This window comes from Leopardus geoffroyi, chromosome C1 (genome assembly GCF_018350155.1).
Source record: "Leopardus geoffroyi isolate Oge1 chromosome C1, O.geoffroyi_Oge1_pat1.0, whole genome shotgun sequence".
Classification (NCBI taxonomy): Eukaryota; Metazoa; Chordata; class Mammalia; order Carnivora; family Felidae; genus Leopardus; species Leopardus geoffroyi.
Window position 1 is genome coordinate 92,724,065 of NC_059328.1, and position 15,793 is coordinate 92,739,857.

Below are 15,793 nucleotides of genomic sequence, written 5' to 3' on the forward strand. Positions count from 1 at the left end.
GGCATCCCAGAAAACTCCAAGCCATGCTAGACATTTGTTGGAATTTGTCCATGACATAATATAGGGTCTGTTCTAAGATGTACTAATACAATGATCCTTCCCCCTCCTGCAGCCCTCAGTCTTATCTGGTTAGTGTCTGGAAAGACTGATAGGAATGGGAACTTAGACTAGGTATAATTTTTATCAGGCAGAAGAGAGGAACAGCATTTCAGTAGAGGGTTAGCAGTCTTCAAGGCATAAGGAAATGAGAGCACATGTAGGGTGGGGAATTGAGGGAATTGGTGAGGGGAGGCACAGCTGAACATGTAGGTTGGATGCAGCTTGTGATGACCTTGGACATCATGCATAGAGGATTTATCCTTTATGTAGTGGGTGTTAGGCCAAGATCACAGCTGGAAAGACCTGTAGGAGGTCCTTGGAGCAACTTAGGAGGGCTGTGGCAGAAGCTCTGGGCCCTGGGAGATCAGGACTCAATGCCCTCCTCTGACATCCTTGTTCCTTTACTGACCTCCATTTTCTCTCTCTGCTCCTGCTTTCAGCCCCCTGTTGTCCTAGCGATATTAACCCTGTGTTGGTGTCCAGTGACAGAGTAGAGATTGTCTGGTCTCCTGTCCGTGGTGCCGAACTTTATGAAACCAAGGCTGTAGATGGGTTCAAAGTGGTTGAGTGCAATGACACCGCTCCTGCTTGCACCCTCTCCGCTCTAGAGTGTGACACCAAGTACAACGTCACAGTGTATTCCTTCAGCGAAGTCCGGGGCAGCAATATGTCATGTACTTCCCGATTTGTAACCACAGGTACGATACAGCTATGATTTCCTTCACTGCTGTCTGAACTATTCACCCTAGCTATGGGCATGCCCTTCATGATGGGCATTCAGCAAGAACTGTAAAACCACTGTTTGTGGGGACCATCAGAGCCCCTCTCTTCCTACAGAAGGGCAGAAGAGTAGGTAGAACAGGGAAAGTGGGGGAAAAAAACAAAAAAGGAGATCATGGGGAGAGTGGAAAGCTTCCTCAGTAATTACTTCAGCCGTTCAGTTCCTCTGACTTTTGGGGGGCGGGGGGGACAGGGAACTCTCCGTATTCACACCACGAGGGTTAAGACTGCAAATGTTCATCTTAATTACTTTTGCTTTTGGAGTTCAAAATGCCCCTTAATATTTTCCGGTGAGTCTGATGCTAAAAGAACCTAATACCATGTTTCCACACAAAGGCTCTGTGAATCTGGCCTACATGCTCATTATGTTTGAAAGCAGGGATGATCTCATGTTAGGGCGGTGGGGGAGGCGCGGGTGGGAATCACATTTAGACCAGATGGCACACCTGATATTTTTGACTCACACTGTTTCAATTAATAATCTAAAATCGCTTAGCTCCTTGCAGTCCCGAAATAAAAAACGTTTCAAAGGATGCATTCTCCATGATGCGTGTGCACTGGCGATCCACTAATGACGATGCCACTTACACGGTGACTGCCCAGGGGGAGAAAGGGCTGTATCGGTGCAGCAGCACGGGAGAGTCCTGCGTGGTGGGGAGCTTGCCCTGCGGCTCCGTGTTCTCCGTCACTGCGGTGGCTGAAACACAGGCAGGGCGGAGCCTGCCCAGCTTCAGTGTGCCCCTGGAAACAGGTAGGTGGCAGCCTCCATCCTGAACGTTGACTTCAGTGTGGTCCTTAGAAATCGTTATGACATGAACTTTCTCATTTCGTTGACCCTAACTGTGATAGAAATACATTATACTCTCTGGCCTTTCAAACAGCCCAGTCTTAGAAAATAAAACTTGCCATGTTTGGACACAGTTTCTGTAAAAATAGCATCAAAAGACTCTAATATATTCCTACGCTGACATCAAAGGAGGAATACATTGACGCTGCAAAACATTGATTTGAATTCACATTCCTCCATGACATAATCTCCCGAAACAACGAACAAGTAACCAAATGAGCTGGCTTATGTTTTCTTTCTTTGGCTCAGCCGTTTAAAACCTTTCTGTGTAAAATGCTTTCTGAGTTTCAGTTTTCTGGTAAAAGGGGAGAATGGATTGCTCGGATGGTTGCGAATGTTGTTAGTTAACGCTGCAAGCACTTAGCATGGTGCCTGATGCATACACAGTAAGAGCTTGATAAAAGAAAGCTGTTACAGCTTCAAAGCACTGTGTGTGAGTGAAATTTAGCAAATTACTTAAAGCTTTTGGACATTATTTTATATACAACGGATGGCACTTTGGACTATAAAAGTTGAAATGTAAAAAGCAGCAGAATAGAGACCATGCCCAATACTCAGGAAGATTCTAGATATCCTATATCCTGTTTAACAATCTCTGAAAATTTGAGAATTGGCTGTGGTATTCTTAGGTGGCTAAAAATATTGCAAGCTTTTATATCAATTAAGTACTATGAAATGCATGAAAAAGGCAACATACTTTTAATTGCAAAGGCTGTGAAATGTTACATTGGGAGAAGAGGTGAATACAGCCATTGCTTTGAAGTTTGCAACTGGAATTGTTAAAGTTGGGAAACAACAAAGGATTTCTTTCTTATTCTGAAAACATTGGGAGGAAACTCACATTACCCACAGCCAGTTAGTGCTCCGCCTTCTTGGGGAAAGCAACCCCAATGTAGAGTTGATGTTAAATGATGTATCAGAGGAAATGAGATTGCGCTTAACAAAAGGAGATTTTGCTTAATAATTAAAGATTTGAGAAGTGCAGGATACTGAATGGTATACAGACAAAATACCATTCTCTGTCATTTTCCCACAAATAACCCTCAGTGGAAATAAATCCCCAATTCTTTCTCTTCTTCCCCACCTAAGTGCCGTGCTGTCCAGCTGGTCTGACAGTAACTCAGGTCACCCAATCAGTAATCAACGTGAGCTGGACTGTTGGGACCGGGGCCCAAACCTATGTGACAGTTCTGGAGTCACACACCGGACAGTCTAAGTGTCTCACCCATCAAAACCAGTGCCTCCTGGGATGCATCACATGTGGCGTCAATTACACAGTGGCATTAAAAGCGATTAGTGCCACTGGGTTGACTGCAGACTGCACCTACCAAAGTTATTCCTCTAGTAAGTGAATTCTAAATTCCAGCTATGGAGTATCAGTATGGACTTCGACTATTTTTTTAAAGTTTCTTTCTTTCTTTCTTTACTTACTTATTCATAATTTTTTAAAGTTTATTTATTTATTTTGAGAGAAAGCATGAACTTGAGCTGGGAAAGGGTAGACAGAGGGAGAGAGAAAGAATCCCAAGCCGGCTCCTCATTGTCAGTGCGGAGACTGATGTGAGGCTCAAATCCACGAACCGTGAGATCATGACCTGAGCCGAAATCAAGAATTAGATGCTCAACCGACTGAGCCACCCAGGCACCCCTAAGTTTTTTTATTTTTTTGAGAGAGACGGACAGAGCATAAGCAAAGGAGGGGCAGAGGAGAGAGGGAGGATCCCAAGCAGGCTCCAAGATGCCAGCACAGAGCCGACATGGGGCTCAAGCTCACAGAACTGTGAGATCATGACCTGAGTTGAAATCAAGAGTTGGAGGCTGGGCCCAACTGACTGAGCCACCTGGGTACCCCAGGACTTTGACTACTATCAATCCAGACGTAAGCCCATCCTTCTCATTTAAAAAGATCCTGCATCTCCATTCTGCTAGCATTATAAATTCAGATTATTTTCTAAAATGTTTACAAGTTTCCTCTTGACTTAGAACCTCAAAGCGTCAGAGGCTTCTGTTGGTGGTTGATGAATTGATTCCCTTGGTAACATGGTTCAGGTATACTTTTTCTGAAGGCAGGACAGATTTATACGGCACAGCTACCCGCTGCACAGAGTAACCCAGTCTGGCAGAGTTTCCAGAAAGCATTTAGGTCACACATTCTATTTGTCTTGAATTCTTTTCTTCTCATTATTATTATGCTATCACCTCTCTCTTCTAAACCACTCCATCTCCTTCAATGGTTTCTTATTTCAACAGGCTGAAAGAGCACTGTCTACTGACAGTATTGTATCTTGTTCTTCACAAAGAGCAAATCATTAGGGAATAGCAGGGGAAGGTAGTGGGTATGGGGTTAGCAAATAAGATTGATTCTCTTGTGTGAATCTAGTCCACTGAAGTGGCTGTTTGGGGCATGCTTTTGAAAAAAGAAAAGAAAACTCCTGAAAATGCTTTTTTAATGAGAAAGTACAATCATTAGTTCACCGTGTCTGCCCCAGGGCACGGGATGGAAGAGCTAAAATATAATTTTGCCTCCCCAAGGGCAGTAGAAAAGGTCTTCAACTAGGAGTCTAAAGATACAGCTTCCGGGGCGCCAGGGTGGCTCAGTCTGTTAAGCGTCCGACTCTTGGTTTTAGCTCAGGTCAGGATCTCAGGGTTATGAGATGGAGCCCCGCGTGGGGCTCCACGCAAGCCTGCTTGACATTCTCTCTCTCCCTCTCTCTGCCTCTCCCCACCCTGACGCCACCTCTCACTCACACATTCTCTCTCTCCCTCAAAAAAAAAAAAAGGGGGGGGGGGCGCCTGGGTGGCTCAATCGGTTAAGTGGCCGACTTCAGCTCAGGTCACGATCTCGCGGTACATGAGTTCGAGCCCCGCGTCGGGCTCTGGGCTGATGGTTCAGAACCTGCAGCCTGCTTCCGATTCTGTGTCTCCCTCTCTCTCTGCCCCTCCCCCGTTGATGCTCTGTCTCTCTCTGTCTCAAAAATAAATAAAACGTTAAAAAAAAAATTAAAAAAAAAAAAAAAGAAGGTTCCTATAAGCTTCGTTGCCTTATCTTCCCTAATGTTTCCTCATTGGTAAGAGAAATTGTAATAATTATAATGTGAAAGCATTTATAACATGCTACACATACGTAAGCTGTTTCATACTTTCTTTGGGACCATTATCTTTCATTAGATTTACTGCCTGCGTTCTTACCCTGATATCCAGTTCTGGGAATATGGCCCACTGCTTATCTTCACATGTAAAAAAACCTTTCTTTAAAAGAAAGAACAAATCAAATGAACCTGATTATCTATAACTGAATGTTTTAATCATCATACAACAACATTTTAATTTTTGTTACTGAAGCCACCATTCGGTGCCCTGCTTGACACCTGATGTGTGTAGCCTGCTCAGGGCATCTAGCAAAGAAAACAGAAGGACCTAGTGAGCTAGCATGGACAAAGTGTGGATGAGCAAAGCCTGGTCACTTGACTCTTGTGTAAGTGACTACTCCCCAGGTGTCATGCTACTCAGGTCAGCAAAATAGGTATTTTCAATTAAAGCTGATAGCAGTTAATGGGGCACCTGACTGGCTCAGTCAGTTAAGCATCCAACTCTTAGTTTCGGCTCAGGTCATCATCTGGCTTCATGAGTTGGAGCTCCTTGTGGGGTCTGTGTTAGCACAGAGCCCACCTGGGATTCTCTCTCTCCCTTTCTGCCCCTCTCCTGCTCATGCTGACTATCTCTCTCAAAATAAATAAATAAATACATTTTTAAAAACCTGAATGCAGATGATTTAAATTCAATCCCACTAAACTCTTGTGGAACTAGGGCATTATGAAAGATCTTAACAAGGATTCTATACACTTGGCTCACATTTGTATACAATACATATCTGCCAAGTGGAGATTTTTTGTAATGTTTGTTTATTTTTGAGAGAGAGAGAGAGAGAGAGAGAGAGAGAGAGAGAGAGAAAGAGTGCAAGCAGGGGAGGGGCAGAGAGAGAGGGGGTACAGAGGATCCAAAATGGGCTTTGTGTTGACAGCAGACAGCTCAATGCGGGACTTGAACTCATGAACTGTGAGATCATGACCTGAGCTGAGGTCGGAAGCTTAACCAACTGAGCCACCCAGGCGCCCCACCAAGTGGGGAGTTTTGTTTTTTTTTTTAATTTTTTTTAATGTCTTATTTATTTTTGAGAGACAGAGACAGAGTGCAGGTGGGGGAAGGGCAGAGAGACAAGGAGACACGGAATTTGAAGCAGGCTCCAGGCTCTGACCTGTCAGCACAGAGCCTAAGCGGGGCTCCAACCCAGGAACAGTGAGATCATGACCTGAGCCAAAGTCAGACGCTTAACTGACTGAGCCACCCAGGTGCCCCAAGTGGGGACTTTTTAACTCACTGTTGTTCTCCATTAAAAATTCTTGGCTCACCTCAGCATCACACATGGATTTCTAATCATGTGGCCCACCACAGAACGAACTTGAGTACCCCTTCGAATAATGCTCTAATCATATATTATTTAGGTTACTTATCTTGTTTCCCCACTGTAAAAAAGGCCATGTTTATCTGATGGTGGAATAAGTGATTTGTGTCTGTTTTTATCCTCAGGTGCCTGCTGCCCTTTGGGAGTGAAATTATATAGGCTGAGCCCTAATGGCATCCGAATCTACTGGCAAGCCTCCAGGGGCTCTACCAATTATAGCACTGACCTCTACGGTTCTAAAGGCATTTTCACCTGTGCCCCAAGAGCTGGCCTCAGTTTTTGTGATGTCACCGAGATACCCTGTGGGGATGTATATACCGTGATGGTCTCACCAGTTGCTGAGACAGGACTGAAGCTTACTTTCTGTCCAAAAAAAATCTATTCAGGTAGAGCAAGTTACAACGCTTTATTTGAAACTAACCCTGAACTCAATCTGTCAGTTAAGACTCAGAGCAATCACACTTATTTGCTATGTTAGGAAGGTCAAAGAGGTGTGAAATTTCTATATGCGGCAGGCAGATTCTGGCTACGGGGATCTCAAGCTTCTTTGCAACTGTGATGTTTTCTTATTATATGATTTGGAGACACTCCTCCCTTCACTGTCCCTTTCTTTTTCAGAAAAAGGACCAGATGCTTGCTGTTGAAATAGCAAAGCAGATTTAAAATGATTTTTTGCTTTGAGATTTGGGAATCGATTTTTAACACAGTCTCAGAGATAATGATAAACACCCTGAAATGCTGGAAATTAAGAGACTTGAATCTTTATCTGCACAGGTTCGAGAAGTTGGAGAATCAGGGGAAAAAATGAATTTATAAATCAGAAGCTAGCTTTGGAAATATGAGTGGGCAGGCAGTCTGTGGTCACAAAACATGACTGTCAGCAGCTGCCATCTCACCAGAGCTGGCAGAAAAACATTAGCAATTCCCCTGTTCTGTCTTCCAGCACCTTCTGCTACCTTGCCCAGAGCATAGACATATATTTTTCATATATTTCTAAAAAATAAATTTTAAGAGAAGAGATAAGGCCCTAGAACTTTATAGGTGATCACAGGAAGAGGAATAAATACTGACTCAGAAACCTTTACTGATAACCAGAATGTAAAAATTTATAATTATGTATAGGTAACAGGAAGGCTCAAATGGCCCCTGGACAGAACCAGGCCAGGTCTTCTTAATACTGTTCTTGCTGCCCTTGGCTGTCATGCTCTGATTCCTTGTATTTTCATTATCTTGTCCACAGAACAAGCTGGCCCAGAGTAATAATGCCCTATGGGAAGGGACAGGAATAGGTTCTTGGGGTGAGGATCAGATCTTAGGAAAAAGAGACTCAGTACCAGTGTTACGTCATATTTGTATTGTTTTGTAATTTATCAAGTGTTTTCACATTCAGTATCTCATTGAATGCTCAAAATAACTCTATAAGGTAGATTCAACACGTTTTATTAGCTCCAACGTATAAATGAGAAAATTGAGGCTTCCAGCCTCTCAAATCTCTTATCTATAACTCTTCTAACCTCTAAATTCATATTCAAACTTGATACCTCTACCTGGAGGTGCCCCAAGGCATTTCAACTCCTCAGGGCAAAAGGGAACTCCTGATCTTCTGCAGTTTCTAATCTTCCTCCCCACATCCTTATTTCAGGTACACAAGCTAGAAATCCTTCAGTCAGAGGTGCTTGGGTGGCTCAGTCCGTTGGGCCTCTGACTTCGACTCAGGTGATGATCTCACCATCCGTGAGTTCAAGTTCTACATCGGGCTCTGTGCTGACAGCTCAGAGCCTGGAGCCTGCTTCGGATTCTGTGTCTCCCTCTTTCTCTGCTCCTCCCCCACTAGTGCTCTGTCTCTTTCTCTCTCTCAAAAATAAAATAAAAACATTAAAAAAATGTTTTTAAGAACACTGGAGTCAGCTTCAGCCTCTCCTTTACCCTCTATATTTAAGGGGTCTCCAAGTCCTGTCCTATTCACTTTGTGATGTTTTGGGGTTTTTAAAAATATTTTTAAAAAACATTTTAAGTAATCTCTACACCCAAGGTGCCTGGATGGCTCAGTGCATTGAGCATCTGGCTCTTGATTTCAGCTGAGGTCATGATCTCACAGTTTGTGAGTTCGAGCCCCACCTTGGCCTCTATGCGGACAGCATGGAGCCTGCCTGGGATTCTCTCCTCTCTCTGCCCCTCCCCTGTTCTATCAAAATAAATAAATAAACATTTTTTCAAAAACCTAAAAGAAGAAGAGTAATCTCTACACCCAACATGGAGCTTAAATTTACAACCCCAAAATCAAGGGTCACATGCTCTACCAACTGAGCCAGCCAGGCACCCCACAATGGTTTTTAAATCTAACTTCTCTCCTACACCTACTGCTGTATGATAGGCCCTCACCACTTCTCCCCGAGACTACTGCCCCAGTGTTGTCTTCTGGAGCTCATGCCAGCCTCCATGCTATTATCAAAGTTGTCATTTCCGGACACTGATCCAATTATGTTTCCTTTATGCTTCAGAATCCTCAAAAGTGTTCCATTGCCCCATGGGATAAAAGTCAGTACTTAGAGCATGGCATTCAAAGCTCCTCACGGTCCATCCATAGTTAGTCTTCCTACACTTGCACTGTTCAATAGATATTTAACACAAACCATGTATGAAAACATTTAAATTTTCTAGTAGCCACATTAAAAAATTCAAAACAAATAGGTAAAATTAATTTTTTAAGTTTATTTATTTATTTTGAGCAGGGAGGGGCAGAGAGAGAGAGAGAGAGAGCGAGAATCCCAAGCAGGCTCTGTGCCATCAGTGCAGAGACCAACGTAAGTTCGATCCCACAACCCTGAGATCATGACCTGAGCTGAAATCAAGAGTCAGACGCTTAACCAACTGAGCCACCCAGATTCGCCAGGTAAAATTAATTTAATTATATATTTTAGTAATCCAACATCTCCAAAATATAATTTCAACATGAAATCAATGTAAAAATTTCACATTATTTTTTTCATACTAAGTCTTCAAAATCTGGTGTTCATGTAATACAGCATACCTCAGTTCAGACTAGCCACATTTGGAGCCCTCAGGAGCTACATGTGACAGGTGCCTGCTGTGTGGAACAACACAATTCTAGGCTCATTCCACAATATCTGTCCTAAGAGGACTCTATTCTCTAGTATAGCCGCATGGAATCATTCCCACACACCTGCCCTCACCACACACATATACCGTGCCATACCATGCTTCTGAGCTGATGCAGTACTCTTCTCTTTGCCTGGGATTCCACCTCTGCCAAGGGAATTTCCTCTTCTCTGTTAAGTCTTCTCCAATTTTTAAAAAAATGTTTATTTTTGAGGAAGAGAGTGAGCATAAGGTGGAGGAGTGGCAGAGAGGGGGACAAAGGATCCGAAGCAGGCTCTGTGCTGACAGCAGAGAGCCTGACTTGGGGCTTGAACTCATGAACTGTGAGATCATAACCTGAGCCGAAGTCAGACCCTTAACTGACTGAGCCACCCAGGTGACCCAAGTCTTCACCAATTCTTAGAGGCTGATTAGTCTTTGTGCTCCCTCTTTTGTGGCCCCATATCACCCTTATCTTTACCCCGCCATACAGCTGTGAGTTGAAAATGTGTTATTTCCCCTAATAAATAGTAATCTCTGGACTCTCAACATATAGCACATAACAATCTCCAATATATTTTAAATTAAAAAATGAATGAGTTTATGTGTTTGCCTATGATCCCACAGCCAGTATGTCAGCCACTAGAAGACCTTGTTATCAGAATACCCTCGGATTCGGAACGCCTGGGTGGCTCGGTAGGTTGAGTATCTGACTCTTGATTTGGCTCACAGTTCGTGAGACTGCCCCTCGTGTCTTGCTCTGTGCTGACAGCATGGAGCCTACTTGGGATTATCTCTCTCTGTTCCTCTGCTGCTCGTGCTCTCTTTTTCTCTCTCAAAATACATAAATAAACTTAAAAAAGAACTCTATACCCTCTGGCGGGGTGCCATCGCAACCTGTAGCCATTCCATATTAGGAAGGATGGGTGTTTAGACTCAGGGAATCTGCTTTTGCTCCATTTCTCTGGTAAAAATCAGGCCTCTGAGGAAAGTTCTTTCTTTTTGTTTTTTGGGTTTCTTTTTTTCAATATCAGTGATGCCTTCCTTTGATTATTAGGACGATATTATAAATGATAATAATGACCAATATTTATTGAGTGTATTGCCAGGCACTGTCCTATTAACTCAATTGATTCCTATAACCACCTTATGAGGTCGGTGCTCTTATTCTTTACCACTTTACAGATAAATTAAAGCACAGAAAAGGAAAGTGACTTGTCCAGGGTCATACTGCTAGCTGTATCCTCTTATCACCCAAGCCGGTTCTTATTCATTCTTTGGTTCACTTTTCCACTATTCTTTTTTTTTTTAATTTTTTTTTTTTTAACATTTATTCATTTTTGAAAGACAGAGAGAGACAGAGTGCAAATGGGGGAGGGCCAGAGAGAGAGGGAGACACAGAATCCAAAGCAGGCTCCAGGCTCTCAGCTGTCAGCATAGAGCCCGATGCGGGGCTCGAACTCACGGACTGTGAGATCATGACCCAAGCTGAAGTTGGCGGCTCAACCGACTGAGCCACCCAGGTGCCCCACTTTTCCACTATTCTTAAAGCTATACCTTCACCATCTTTTTTTTAAGTATCTTTAATATTTTAAATATGTCAGTTAATACATATAAATGCTTTTGTTGTTATTCATTCCAGTAACCTGCTCTGGAAGTACACTTGGAATGGGTAAGTCCTTTTTCTCATGGATGAAATAGAATTTTTGTTGTTGCTCTTTAGGGTGACGTAATGAAGCTGACTCTATCTGTGATGTGAGTGGTTCCTGCCCTCCCCTCCCATAACCGTTTCCCCCTATTAGAATGCCTCCCCTCAGATTCCACCAGTTGAAATGAATTCCTTTGCATTCGGAAGTCTTTTCAGTCTCCCAGGATCCCACGGGAAAATGTAAATACGTGTCAAAGAGGCTGCCGCTTCCTCCTTCATCTCAGAGACTGGTTCCCAGCCCTGCTGTACGTTGAGTCATCTCGAGAGCTTAAAAGTAACTGACGCCTGGGCTTTATCCCCAGAAAGTCTGATTTAATTGGTCTGGGGTAAGTCTGGGCATCAGGATTTTTCAAAGCTCCTTAGGTGATCCTACAGTGTAGCCAAGCCGGAGAACTGCAGCTTTAGAGCAGGCCTTCTCAGACTTTATTGTGCATGCAAATCACCCGGGGTCTTGTTAAAACCAGATTCTGATTTGGTAGGTGTGGGAGGATCAGAGACTTTGCACTTCTAACAAGGTCCAGGTGATGCCGGTGACATTGATGCTGCAGGTCTGACCACCTAGTAGCCAGGTGTTAGAGGGAAACTGTTAACAGCCTGCAAAGAGCAAGGATGTCTGGTTTGTATTTACATGGGTGGCTATGCCAGTGAAGGAAAAGAGGGTGCTGAAGGGGGAGTTGGAGTAAGGATACTCTCACTACCTCCTTGGCTATGCTCAGAACTGACCTCCGCTGGGCTATTCTAGGTCCTACATGGAGGCTACTCTTGGGCAGGGCATGACCACAGAGCTGTGTGTGCTGGCCCAGTGAGTAGCATGTGCTGCTTTAAAGGAATCCTTGCCACATCTTCCAGCGGCCTGCTTGGTTTGGGGCTTTGAGAAAACCCCCAGGGAGTATTATCAACCCCAAACTACAGACAGGACATACATACACACACACACACACACACACACACACACACAGAGCCACATGCCCATTCAGACATGGCTGACTTTAGAGGGTATGCGTGGAAATGAAACTTTCCCATCGGTAAACACCACAGGAGAGCCTCCCAGACTGGGCCAGCTCCCCATCCAACACTTCCTTCCATTGACAGGGATTGGGTCTAGAGTCTCTCTCCACTGCCTGTTCTCCAGGTTCAATGACTCTCTGAGCACAGCAGGACACATGCTTTCCAATTCTTGTCCCACCTGCAGATCTGAAATAAGCACAATCCCTATTAATTTTTCAAAGTGTTCTGTCTCCAGCGACTATAGGAAAACCTGCCTGACTTATTAAAAACAAACTGTGAGTGGGCACCTGGATGGCTCAGTTAAACGTCTGACTCTTGATTTCGGCTCAGATCATGATTTCACCATTTTGAAACTGAGCCCCGTGTCAGGCTCTGTGCTGAGTGTCTGTGCTGAGTCCTCATGACCATGAGCCCTGGTCTTCAGTGAAATGTACACAGGCCTGGATCTGCATTTTTGGATCCTATATCCAGTATTATGGCAGTATTTAACCAGTGTTTCCCTGAGACCCAGAGGGGTGGTAGAAGGGACTTGGGGGCCTCTCGGAGGAGAGGAGTGGTATGTTATAATACTGGCCTTTCCTAACATTTTGTTAAAGAAAGAGTTGCAATGGCTCTTTAAAAAAATGCTTGAAAACCATCACGCTTAGACTTTGCTACTCATCAGCATCACCAGAAATCTTGTTCAAAATGTAGTCTCGGGGGTGCCTGGCTGGCTTAGTCAGTAGAGCATGTGACTTGACCTCAGGGTTGTGAGTTTGAGCCCCACCTTGGGAGTAGAGATTACTTTAAAAAAATGTAGATGTCTAGGCCTGTTGAGGTGGGATAGGGTCTGGGCCTCTGCAGTTCTATCAGTTTCTCAGGTGATTCTGGTACTCTGGAATTTGAGCAGTAGTGCTCTGGTCAGTACTCTCCCTCCCCTCTTCCTCTGTCCCTCTGGGCTGCCCCAGGTTGTCACTTCTCCTTCCTTAGTGAGGTTCAGGCTTGAGCCTGAAATCTGACACTCTCTTCAAGTAGATCCTGAAGCACTCTCAAAAATAAGAGTAAGCCAGATCACTTGAGAGTCTCTACATCATACAGAATTCATTATTATCTAAGGAGGAATTACTGTTGTCTCTCGGTTTGGCATTTCTCTTCCTTATACACAGGACTAATCAAATTGGGTTGCTGGGGGACATGGGGCTCCCAGATACACTAAGGGAAGCCTTGGGAATCTTGTTGGTCTAAGACTTTTGGTCTTCCTTGGCTCTTGGATTATCCTGAAGTTTTCTAACAACATGAATGGATTGTTTAAGAGACAGATCTGGGTTCAAATCCCACCGCTATCACTTACCCTTCGGCAAGTTGCTTCAACTCTCCCTCAGCCTAGGTTTCCTGAAAATTGGAATAATTGATTAATCAGATGTTGTAAGGATTAACTAAGATATAAACTGTTGGACACAATGAGAGTTCCATAGTAAGCACTTACTTAATAAATGGTAGTTATTTTTTTAATTTTTTAAAAGTTTATATATTTTTGAGAGAAAGAGTGTGCACACGTGTGAGCAGGGGAGTGGCAGAAAGAGAGAGAGCGAGAGAGAGAGGATCCCAAGCAGGCTCAGCACTGCCTGTGCAGAGCCCAACACGGGGCTCTGAACTCATGAACTGTGAGATTGTGACCTGAGCAGAAATCAGGAGTCAGACACTCAACTGAGCCACCCAGGCGTCCCTAAAAGGTAGTTATTACTAATTCAAGATCAGTTCAAGCTCATATCATGCTGTATTATATTATGTGCCAGTTATTAACATTTTAATGTGCTTCTTGTAAGATATTTGCATTGTAACCTCAATCCTCATAATACCCTAATTGATTCATTCTCAGAGTATGGTCCCAGGGCCAATAGCATGAGCAACATCTGGGAACTTCTTAGAAATGCAATTTGTGGGGCTCCACCATAGACCTAATGAGTGATGAGTCAGAAATTCCAGGGTTGGGGCCTAGCAATCTTTGTTTTAACAAGCCCTCTGAGTGATTCTGATGCACGCTCAAGTTTGAGAACCACAGCTCTAATTCAAAGCAGCCATTCTGATGCTCGAAATTTGGTGCAGGTTGGAAGGTAAGAGGGAAAACCACCTGGGGCAAGGGGGCTCTAAGAAGAAGTAGTTTGACATCCCTCCATGGAGGCATTGTTTGTCCTCAGCATCCAACCTGCTTCCTTGTCACTCACACTTTGGGGGGAATTTTCCTCCTGGAAACTCCCTCAGCAGTTAAACAGATTTATTATGTTGTCCCTACACAGACCCCCGAATCAATAAGATTTTGTAGCTGTCTGAGAGCCCAGCAAATTGGCCTGGGGTAGAGGGGGAAGTGGAAAGTTCTTTGTCTTGAGTCAGTAGTCCGAACTCCAAGAGACCCTGGGCAGGTTCGTTTCCTGAAGCAACCTGGTTAGTTAGAACCTGCTGGTTCCTTTCTTCTTGACCTTTGAACAGTTCAGACTGTCTTAATTTCCGGTTTACTTGCTGTGAAGTGCTACGAAAACAGCCTTTCAAGTCAAAAGACTAAGCTAGATTTCAGAGATATTTGAGGGCTTTTTAATTTAAGAAAATGTCTGCATATTTAATGTATCTTGTGGCTTCTTCCCTTCCTTGCCCTTTCAGTGATTTACCGAGGGAAAAGAAATGCAGAATAACACACTGAGCCACAAACAAAAACAGAGGCTGGACCTAGTGAGTAACTTCAATTGAAATGGTGTGATTCCAAGGCAAAATTTTTTGGCTTTGTTCAAAAAAATTCTTCCATATCTTTTGCAGAGTTGACTCGATTGTTAGTGCGATTAGAGGTGGAAAAGCTCTATTACAATACAAAATACCTCTAGGGTAGATAAGCTCTTTTGGCCTTTAGACCGCAACTCAGACTCCACTCCCTGAAGGCAAGCAAGGTCAGGTGTGTCCTCACCTGTGCAGGAGTTCAAGCTCTGATGTGGAGAGGACTCAGTTGAGAAATGAATCCAGAAAGTCCTCTGGAAGACTGCCAGAGTGAGCTAGCATGCTGGGAAAGTTCTGGAAACGTGAAAGGTCTGCTGAGAAGGAACTCTTTCTGAAATTTCACATCCAGACACCACACAGACTTCAACACATCCACTTTATAGGTAGTTCACAGACACCCTTGCCAAGCATCCCTCTCTCCGTTCAAGGGCTGCAAATGTTCACTTGGAGAGCTTGAAATCAAGCCACCACACAGAGACACTGCTCATCTCAAGACAGACCCCCAGCAGGACCTTGGCATAGTTTGGAGAGCAACAGCTGCCAGGGCAACCTGTAGTAACAAACACCCTCATCTTAAGTTCGGAGGAAGCCAAGTTGCTGGTAGTGTTCGCCGAGACAAAGCATCGTGTGATGTTACCTCTGCACAAGCATCTGGGAAAGCCAAACTGCCGGCCTGTTGCTAGGAGGATTGCAGTCATGGTTTTGAGTGAGCAAAGCCTTCGATGGAGCAATGGCCAAGGCAAAGCCTTACACTGTGGCAGACTGACATCCATGCATCTTTTTCGGGGAGGACCATCGATCTTGCTGGTGGTATCCCCCACTCACACTGTGCTATTTTCACCTTTGGAGAGGAAAGACAATGATATCTAATATAAATCTGTCATACCTAGAAAAATGTTTGTCCTTTGAATGTCAATAACATTATTAAAAAATAGTGTGAGTGGGATTGCATAACACACATGACCATAGTGCTACTCCCCAAAAGCATAGCCATGGAGCCAAGAATGTCTGTAGTTAGGTACAACGGTAAAACTCTGCCCAAAGGGAA

General features: G+C 43.9%; 1 protein-coding gene across 1 annotated transcript in view; it reads left to right on the forward strand.

The window, feature by feature from the left end:
* FNDC7 (fibronectin type III domain containing 7) overlaps positions 1-15,793 on the forward strand; it is a 30,581-nt gene extending 14,788 nt beyond the window's left edge. The window contains exons 7-13 of the mRNA XM_045478491.1: positions 540-797; positions 1,376-1,630; positions 2,816-3,070; positions 6,314-6,574; positions 10,930-10,959; positions 14,638-14,706; positions 14,791-15,793. Of these exons, the coding sequence (XP_045334447.1) occupies positions 540-797; positions 1,376-1,630; positions 2,816-3,070; positions 6,314-6,574; positions 10,930-10,959; positions 14,638-14,669 (1,091 nt within the window). The 3' untranslated portion in view covers positions 14,670-14,706; positions 14,791-15,793. The remainder of the gene's footprint in view (positions 1-539; positions 798-1,375; positions 1,631-2,815; positions 3,071-6,313; positions 6,575-10,929; positions 10,960-14,637; positions 14,707-14,790) is intronic.